Below are 9,586 nucleotides of genomic sequence, written 5' to 3'. Positions count from 1 at the left end.
ATGCCCTCGCACGTGATGGGCCCGCAGTAAGATGACCAGGCGAGCCGTTCCTCGCCTTCCTCCTTGATCCCAGGAGCTGAAACAGATTTTAAGGCTTTGACTTTCAGAAAAAGAGTAAGATAGTAAGATGGGCAAAGTCAGTGCTTTATTCAAGTTGTCTGAAGTCACGAGCAAAGGTTCGGTATAAGGTTGTGGATTCGAGCAGTCCTGTCCAGAAGAGTGTGGCAGCATATCCCGTCATCTTGACTGACGGACTTGTGTGCTGAGGGATGTGGCAGAGGGCGGGGCAGCGTCAGGGCCACGAGTGGGCGAGGGACAGTGACAAGTGGGTGAGGACGGACCACGAGTGGGCAAGGACAGGCCACGTGAGGGTGAGGACGGGCCACATATGGGTGAGGACGGGCCACGTGAGGGTGAGGACGGGCCACGAGTGGGTGAGTGCAGGTCATGTGCAGGGGAGGCGGGCCACGTGAGGGTGAGGACGGACCACAAGTGGGCAAGGACAGGCCACGTGAGGGTGAGGACGGATCACAAGTGGGCAAGGACAGGCCACGTGAGGGTGAGGACAGGCCATGAGTGGGTGAGGTGGGCCACGTGTGGGTGAGGACAGGCCACGTGAGGATAAGGACTGGCCATGAGTGGGTGAGGACGGGCCACGTGTGGGTGAGTGCAGGTCACGTGCCGGGGAGACAGGCCACGTGTGGGTGAGGACGGGCCATGAGTGGGTGAGGACAGACCCACTGAGCTGCAGCTGCGTCCCCAGCGTGGCGCTCCTGCTCCTCCAGGGTGCTACGGAGCTGACACACCCGGGGCAGGGACTGAGGGTCTGTGGCAGGGGTGGGGAGAGCGGGCAAGGGTGCGGCGCTGGCGTCCTCACCTCAGCGCTCCTCCTGGCAGGCACACGGCCGTGGCCCGGTCAGCCTGGGTGCCACACCTCAGGGCTTCCACACCGGCCTCCTTCCGCCCATGTCACCATGGTGGTGGCCCATGACCTCTTGGGGTGGCCACAGTTATAAGCAAGTAACTCCTGAGTTCTGCAAGCAGGACGGCCTGGGGCGACTCTGGCCAAGCCCTGACTCTGGTGTTAGCACAGCTGCAGTCCGTGGGGGGTTGTCCGCAAGCTCCTGCAAATGCCTGGTGGGCACCTGAGGCCTTGGTGACGTTGGTGTGAGGCCTGGCGGGAGAAGCATCCAGACTTGAACCCAGGCCTCTGACCTCTGACCCCGGAGCCCGGCCTCCCCTACCCTAGGGGCTGCTCAGCCTGTGTATTCAGCAGCAACTTGATGGGCAGGTCCATTTCTCCTGTCCATGGACGCCTTGTGGCTGGCCGGAGCTGGGTCTCCCCTCCCCGCCCCCGGCAGGGACAGCCCCTCAGCAGCTGGACTGATGCCCCCCTGAACCGGGTCAGCAGCCCCACATCTCGGGGTCTGTAGGGGGAACCTGGGCAGGCTGCCTACTGTATGTGGATCCGCGGGCCCCATTGAGGCCTTGGAGTCATTTCCGGTCTGACCTCAGACCTCCGGTGTGTCGCGGCATCCCTGAGACGGCCTGGTCCCTGACCTGACATTTCCCAGGTGGCTCAGAGTTGCCTCCGCAGGGTCAGCAGGGAGGACGTCCCCAGCCTAGGTCCCCTGTCCCCTGTCTCCCTGGGGCATTCCTCTGGGGACTCTGGGTGACAGATAATAATAGCAGATATGTCATTGGGACAGAATGTTCTGGTTTCGGGGTCTTTTGAATGGGCTGGGGCTGGAGACCCCCACCCTGGAGGTTGGAGGGGAGACTGTGCTCAGAGGAACGCCACATCTGGGGTCTGGGCTCTACCACGTGGCCACACCCTGCATCCTGGCCCTGTCGGGGCAGCCCCTCCCATGCGGATTCATAACTTCCCCGACTTGCAGTTGAAAGTGTTATAGAAAGAGAATTGTTTAGTTAATTTTAGTTAGTTCTTTTTAAGTTAACTAAATTTTAGTTTATTCCATTTTTTTAGTTAACTCTTCCCCATCATCAGGAAAGACATGACTCATTTATGGAGGTTAAGAGTGAATTTCATTAACTTGACTTTTACAGTTTAGGAGTGGTATTTTTTAAACCAGAGTCCAGAATGCCTGGAATCCTAAGTCATGTTTCTGGTGATCATAGTCACGTACAGGAACACTAAGTTACAGCGAGAATGGCGCAGGCCACGTGGCCGAGGTGCGTCCTCCCACACCTTAGCTGTGCAGAGACCACCTTATGGTCCCCGTGTGAGCCTGTTTTTCGTAGCTAAAAATCTGCCTGAAAGGTAAGAGGTCTGATGGGGTCCTGATGGTGCGAGCCTGGCGCCGGGCTGTCTGGTGCAGAGCCACCCTGGTGCCGGGTTCTGCTGGACAAGGTGTCGGGGTTGCCCTGTGCCTGGGGGCCAGCCCGGGCCCCACTACTTCTGGATCGTCAGCTTGAACTCCACCTTCCCCTCATAGGGGTCGTGGGGGTTGTCGAAGGTCACGTGCTCCGCCAGGATCTTGCACACGACAACCACCTCCTTGTTCCTGGGGACGTTGAGGAGCTTTGCAGCCACCAGCGGGTTGCTGTAGTGGGGCTGAAGAGACGCCAGTTAGGGTCCTCGTGAGAGGGCGGCCGGGTGCTCAGCACAGAGGCGGAGCTCTCACTGAGCTACAGACACCTCCTGCTTAGAAATGAGGAGACCCGGCCCAGAGGGACGGACCCGTGAAATATCCAACGTCAAACTATATGATAAAAATTAACACAGGATAAAGCAAGAGCTTTGGGGAAAATGATTTTAAGTGGATATGCAGTTGTCTAAGGAGGCCCTTGGAAGGTAAAAGATGAGGTTTGATGTCACTTTTGGGTGAGAATGTGGGCTTGGGAGACCCCCAGAGGTTAAGTGGCTAGGGTGGGCTAAGTACAGCCTGGCTTCCTTTCACAGGCAAACATCTCCGGCCGTCCCTTTGTGAGCGGCGGCTGCTGTCAGGGGTCCTGGGGCCCACGTACCTGGGCCTTCTTCCCGTAGTAGGGGAAGTAGTGCAGGCTGTAGGAGCCGTTGGGCGGGAAGTACTCCACCTGCAGAGCCGGGGCGTCCCGGTGCTGGCCCTGTGGGGGAGAGGCTGCTGCGAGGAAGGCCAGACCAGGCACATGCACTTGCGTGTGTATCCGTCATGCTCTGCACACGCGTGTGTCTCTGTGGTTGCTCTGCACATGTGTGTCTGCATGTGTGCGTGGGTGTTCGTGTGTGTGCATGGGTGCAAAGCAGGTGACTGCACGAGCAGTTGGCACGAACCAGATCTAGTCTGTATCATCAACCAGGAATCCGTTTATGGTGTAACTTGTTAGTTCATAAGACCCCGGTGACTTACCAAAGTCGTACCTTCCAGATTAAACCCTCTGAGGATAAAAGAGGTGACAGAGCCGAGTGTGTGGGGCTGGCAGCCATGAGGCGTGTGGCCTGCCTGCTGAGACCAGGGCTGCATCCGCCTGCTGCCGGGGCTGCCCTCGTCCACCATCAGGGTCTGCGCACGGGCCAACGGAGCCCACGCCCATCCAAGGAAGGGGCACTTTGGTGTCTGTTAAAACCTCAAGTCAGCCTACACGTGTGCGGTCAAGGAAGCTAAAAACGGAAAACTGGAACAGGATGTACCCCGCAGCCTGGGGGGCTGCACCAAAGTGTGCAGTCACCCTGGTGGGGCGTCCTTGCAGATGGCAAAGAGCCTGGGCCCAGAGAGTAACTGAGAAAATACTCAGTGAAGACAAATTTGGTTTTATCCATGTGGTACTTAAAAACGCATTTTGAGTAAAACTGGACTAAATTAATGGCAATTCTTGGCAGCATGTACACTCACACGGTTAATCAACGGCGCTGGTGTTAATCAGCATCATTTTGTAAATAAGCAAACAAAAGGACAAAAGGGGGTAGAAGTGCACTGGGTTTTCCAGATTGCCACAGACTCCTTGAAGGGCGTTGGGGATGCGCTGTCTCAGAGGCTTTTTTGAAGCAAAACAAAGTGCTGGTTTTTCTTACTGGGTTTCCATCCCTGTGATAAAAACCACTTAGCGTGTAGGTTCCTGCCATCCGTGCACCTGGTTTATTAGGCGACCCCTGAGATGTTTTTAGGGGAAACCTGATCACTGTTTCCCGAGGGGTTCCCAGTCCAAACAGGACGGCCGTGGCCCGTGGGTCACTCACCAGGAAGGTGCAGTCCACCCTGGGGGCCGTGCTGTTGCCGGGGAGAAACCTGACGATCTGCAAGGAAGCAGCTGTGAGTGCGGGGGGTGGGGAGGGCCTGGGGGTCCTACTCTGAAGACTCGGCAGGTGTGCCCCCTCCTGCTCCAAACCAGGCTATGGTCTTGGCTGCTGGGTGGCAGAGCTGGACAGACACCTGTGCCCCACCTTCCGCCCCTGTGCGGCTGCCCCCCTGCGCCTCCCCGCCCTGCCTGGCTCCGCCTCTGAAAGCCCCGGCCCCTGGGTCCCCCTGCTGGGGCCCAGGGCCCAGGGTAGCACCTGCCTCACGCACGGGGACCCTGGCCTTCCTGCTCTGTGCCCACAGCTGGGACAGACCCCGGCTGGACCAGGCTGAGCATTCAGCACAGGTGTATGGCCTCCGCTGCCCCTCAGAGAGTGAACAGCATCACCCCTGCCAGATCCCACGCCCCCGGGACCCTGTCCATTGTGGGCGGCCTCCAGAGGTTTGCTGGGTCCTCTCAGTCCGGCCCTCAGCGCCTGGCCCCAGCAGGTTCCCAGGGGCCCTGCCCATGCTGACCGCTTGGCTTTTCCCAGGCGTCCTGCACACAGGACTGCCCTGGGCTCCACGGCTCTCCAGTCAAGCAAGTGGCGAGTCTGGATGGCACTTCCGGGTAAGGGGCTGCAGGCTCCCCAGCCAGCCTGGGAGCTGGAGGGGCAGGGGGGCGGGGGCCCTTCTCCCCTCTGACCCCACACTCACCCTGTTCATCTTGATAATGAAGCATGGCTTTCCCTCTGCAAAACCGAAGGTGGGGTCTGGCCAGCCGGAGCAGTTCTGCAGCATGTCTGCTGTGAACTTGCAGGAGAACTTGGTGTGGTTCGGGGCCAGGAAGTGCTCCTGGAAGAAGTACCTCTCGGACGTGCAGTTGATGTTGTCCTCCTGAGCTGCGGGCGAGTAGCCTGGGGGGGACGCACCTGTGGTCCTGCCCGAGCAGCAGCCCGCCCCCAACCCAGCTCCTTAGGACAGGAGAGTGGAGGCCGAGGCCCGGGTCGCACCTTACCCTCCAGGAAGCGCCTCAGGGCCTGTGTGAGTCCTGTCCAGGTCCTGTTGTCAGACACGTTGTAGGCGATGTCCAGGCCTTTGTCCCCGTACGTGTCCGGCCTCAAGGTCACCCCTGGGGAGAGGACGCAATGCCTGGGGTCTGGCTGCACGTTCAGGCCGCATGCTGTGCTGCTGGCCTCATGCCGGCGAGGAGGCGAGGGTCCCCCAGGAGAGCAGCCTCGGTGCTGGACGCCAGCCCCCTACCTCCTGGCCCCCCGGTGCCTGCGCCTCCACGGCCTCCCCAAGGGATTGGCGGAGCCGGGCCCGCCGCCGGTCACCTGGCGACTTGAGCTGGTCCTGGTAGTCGGGCGTGTAGGGGTCGACGGTGCACATGAGCACGTAGATGCAGAGGGCGAAGATGCCCGTCATGACCACGTAGAAGGCCACGTAGTACAGGCTGATCCACACTGCGGGCAGGGAGGCCAGGGCCGGGTCACCGGGAGTGGGCGCGCGCTCACCGCCTCCTCTCAGGCGCCCACCCCTCCACCGCCTGGAACGTGCTCACCTGGGTAACCCCGCGCCCCTTCACTTAAAAGTCTTCTTAAAAATTACAGTTTCGGGAACCTAGCTTTATACCCGCTGCTCTGAAATCCAAGGCTAAGCCTCTGGGGCCTGTCCTCAGCTGCCCCCCGTTCTCTGGTACCCGGGGTCAGGGGTGTCAGGGCCTGGGCAGGACTTCGGGATCGGCCAGCGGGGACGGGAGGCTGGGGGGCTTGGTTTGGACCCTGGACCACTAGCCCCTGGCAGCCGTGGGGCGGCCCCTGCCCTCTCCCGGACCCCGCACACGGACCCCAGCGGGACAGCGTGCGGCCCAGCATCTGCCCGGTGTCCGGGTTCCAGCAGTAGCGCTGAAACTCCTCCATCCGCTGCCCGCACGACTTCTTCTCCTGCAGCGCAGCCATTGCTTACCGCTGCTGCTGGGGCTGCAGGGAGGCCGCGTGCCCGGCTTTTAAGGTCTCCTCCTCGGAGCCCAAGGGCACCGTGGCACCCAGCTCAGGGAGGCCCCGGCAGGTGTTATCGGCCCTGCCGCAAGGTGCCCTCCGCCGCCTCCCCGGGCACATCAGGGCAGCGCCCCCACTGCCAGTCCCTCGCGCGCGTGCCCTTGGCGGGAACTTTATCTGCTCTGATAACAAGCGAGCATGGAGACCAGCCGGCGCTCGGGAGGGGCGTCAGGAGAGCAGGTCGGCGAGGCCTGGACCCGGCGCCCAGCTGTGGCCGAGAGGCTGGAGCTGGAGGGGCAGGAGCCCAGGTCGTGGCGGCGGCGGCGGTGGTCCCGGAGGGTGGGAGCTGGGGGCTCCTGTCGCTGTCACTGCTGCTGCGGGAGAGCCAAGCTCACCGGTGCCCCAGGAGGCGGGCTAGGGGCTCAGGGGTCCCGACACTCGAGCTTGGGGGACTCACGTGCTGCCCTGAGAGCCACAGAGGGAGCCACTGCCCTACAGCGAGACGCGCTTTTTACTCAACGAGGCCGGCCCTGGGCGTGCTGTTCAAAGGCAGGTTCTGACCCAGATGGTCCCGGTGGGCCGGGAGTGGCTGTAGGACCGTGATCGTGCCTGGGCAGCAGACGCACCGTCCGGAGCCACATCTGTTGCCTGGGGAGCCTCAGCAGCCTCTGACACCGGTCCCGCCCCCGAATTTCTGAGCAAGCTGACCTGCAGGTAGCCTGAGTGTCCAGACCACTCCCCAGACCCCTGCGGTGTGTGGTCAGAACCAGGAAGCCTTGGCTGTCTACGTAGCCGGGGCCGTGACCTTTGCTCCCTGGGGAGCAGACATCGCCCGGGGACATGACACCCTCCTCCACGATGAGGCAGAAGAGGCCCACCAGGCAGGGATGACTGACCACAGGCCCCTTCACAGATGCCACGTTGGAACTGGCTGGGTTGATGGGATAGCCTACAGCCCTAGCTGTCCATCCACTCTGAGGGACCCACAGGGTCACATCAGAAGGTTTCTTCCAGGGTAAGAATTATGAAAAACCCTCCAGTCTTATGCCATTTTCTTCAGGATGATTTAGAGTTTGTCAGCAGAAAGATAAAAATTCACGTGGAATTTTAGCACTTTAGCTTTGACTCGTGATTTCTCGGGTTTCTTAGTGGGCGGATCCTAGGCGCTCTCCTTCCCACCGTTCAGTCACGGCTTTGGAACTTCAGGGCAGTAGAAACGCATAGTGTGGCCTCGGGCTTCGGTCTCACTGTCCACTCCCATGGAGCTGGGACCCCAGGCGAGGAGGCTCGAGGCGCAGGGCAGCACTGCCGGACACAGACTCTGTGCCGCTCTGGCCTGGACAGTGCAGACGCTCCGGGGCTTGGTCTGGGGACTGAACCCTCACACTAGTCTCTGAATTCCCACAAGCATGAACATGTGTGCTGACCTGCACACGTGCTCTCACGCCCTTCTCGGGACATGCGTCCATGGCGGTGGGGGGCGCGCACTGGGAGAGGGCAGCTTCCTGCCCAGCATGCCTGTGGGACCACTTGAGCAGATGACCCCCAAAAAGGGTGTGCCCCAGGCCATGAGGGGCTCGCCCCAGGTTCCCACCTGGGGGCTGTAAGGAGCAGGAGTCACCCCTCTCCTCTGCTGCTGGGGGATCAGCGGAGTCAGCGGAAACTGAAGGGCTCAACGATGGGAAGATGCCCAGTGGATGACCACTGACCAGAGAAAGACCCGGGAAGACCTCAAATGGAACCAGGACATGAGAGCCAGCAGTCGTCAAGACTGGGGAGACAGGCCGGAATCATCGACAGGTCGGGAGGCCGCCACAGTGAAAGTGCTGCAGTGAGCAGCTGCGAACACGCCTGGAACACACGGGGACAGAAGTCGGAAGTTTAAGGAAAGAAACCAAAGATACTTAGAAGAGCCAAATGCAAATTTTAGATTAAAAAAATACAGAAGCCAGAGTAAAAAGCCCAAAGAATGTATTCCTCATCAGAGGGGAGGGGAGAGGGGAAAGAATCAGTGACATGGAAGAAAAACAAAAAGAATAGAAGTTTCCAGGTTTGAACAAATAGAAACTAGAACCAGAAAAATTTGTGCAGAGCTCGGTGCCCAGCCGTGGTCAAGACTGACGCCCGCGTCGTCGGGGTCCTGCAAGGGCAGAAGAAAGGGGACTGAGGAGTTAACCTTCAGATCCAAGAAGCTGAGAGAAGCGCTAACCAGGCACCCCAACCCACGCCACGCTGCAATCAAGCTTCTGAACATCAAAGACACACACGAGGAACTCGAGAAAGCAACTACTCCAAACAAAACGCCTTAGGAGTTAATCTAATAAAACGCACATGGGACGTTCACACTGAAACCCACACAGTGACAATGAGACAAACACCTACGTGAATGCAGACCCACGTTGCGCTCACAGCTGGAAGACTCCGCACGGTGTCAGCGCCCCCAGACTGATCCACTGCTTGACGCGATTTCCATCAACAGCCAAGCAAGGTGTTTGTTTGTATCTAGGGATAAGGCTACTCTAAAATTTATTTAGAAAGGCCAAGGGACTAGAAAAGTTAAATATTTTATTCTTTATTTGGAATACTTACTTTTTTAGAAAATATTTTTAAAATGAAAAATAAAGTAGGAAGACTTGATCTACTCAACTCCAAGGCTCGTGATATAAACACAGCCATCAAGAGAGAGCGGGACAGACGGACAGAGACCAATAAACAGGACAGAACCCTCAGAAGTGGGCTCACACACGTGCGCCCACAGATTTCGACAACAGTGCCAAAGAAGTTCACTGAGGCTAATCCGACCTTTTCAACACGTGGAGCTTGAGCAACTGAGCTTCCCATAACCCTGACCTAGCTCACAGCTTGCAAAAAAGTTAACTCAAAGTGGTCATGGATTTACATGTAAAAGTATAAAACTTTTAGAAAAAAAATGTGAGAAAATCTTTAAGAACTAGGGTAAGACAGAGAGTTTTTAGACTTGACACCAAAATCACAATCTATAAAAGAAAAAAACTGAAAAACTGGACTTCAAATGAAACAGCAGAAAAGCAAGCAGTCCAGTTAGAATATGGTCAAAAGATGTGAAGAGATATTTCACCAAAGAGGATTCATAGATGGGAAATAAACACTTGGATAAATGTTCAACATAATTGGGCAGTAAGGAAATGCAAATTAAAAGCACAATGGGGTATCACCTATCACAAGAGTTGAAATCAAAAATAGCGACAACTCCAAATGCTGGTGAGGATGCTGAGAAACTGGGTCACTCCTATGTTGCTGGTGGGAATGTAACGTAGTAGCTATCGTTCAATCGCTAAGTCATGTGCGACTCTCTGCGACCCCCTGGACTTCAGCACAGCATGCTTCCCTGAC

At 58.0% G+C, this 9,586-nt stretch overlaps 1 protein-coding gene across 1 annotated transcript; it reads right to left on the bottom strand.

Annotated features, from left to right (window-relative positions):
- Window positions 1-2,413: 2,413 nt before the first annotated feature.
- Window positions 2,414-6,175, bottom strand: ATP4B (ATPase H+/K+ transporting subunit beta). The gene is made up of 7 exons (XM_055426869.1): window positions 6,064-6,175; window positions 5,552-5,680; window positions 5,233-5,346; window positions 4,932-5,131; window positions 4,178-4,234; window positions 2,989-3,087; window positions 2,414-2,575 (listed from the first exon to the last, which is right to left on the bottom strand). The coding sequence occupies exons 1-7, from the start codon at window positions 6,173-6,175 to the stop codon at window positions 2,414-2,416; spliced, it is 873 nt and encodes a 290-aa protein (XP_055282844.1).
- Window positions 6,176-9,586: the final 3,411 nt, after the last annotated feature.

The sequence above is a fragment of the Moschus berezovskii genome, chromosome 13 (genome assembly GCF_049115385.1).
Source record: "Moschus berezovskii isolate FMDL1 chromosome 13, NW_MosBer_1.0, whole genome shotgun sequence".
NCBI lineage: Eukaryota > Metazoa > Chordata > Mammalia > Artiodactyla > Moschidae > Moschus > Moschus berezovskii.
This window is presented reverse-complemented; position numbering and strand designations above follow the sequence as displayed.

What these genes read in the sequence shown, in the direction of transcription:
- ATP4B (XM_055426869.1), bottom strand. Translation starts at nt 6,175, where the DNA reads ATGGCTGCGCTGCAGGAGAAGAAGTCGTGCGGGCAGCGGATGGAGGAG. An exon ending in CCGCACGCTGTCCCGCTGGG is followed by an intron (nt 5,681 to 6,063) that starts GTCCGTGTGCGG and finishes CCCTGCCCGCAG; the next exon opens with TGTGGATCAGCCTGTACTAC. An exon ending in GGGTGGACTGCACCTTCCTG is followed by an intron (nt 3,088 to 4,177) that starts GTGAGTGACCCA and finishes TCTCCCCCACAG; the next exon opens with GGCCAGCACCGGGACGCCCC.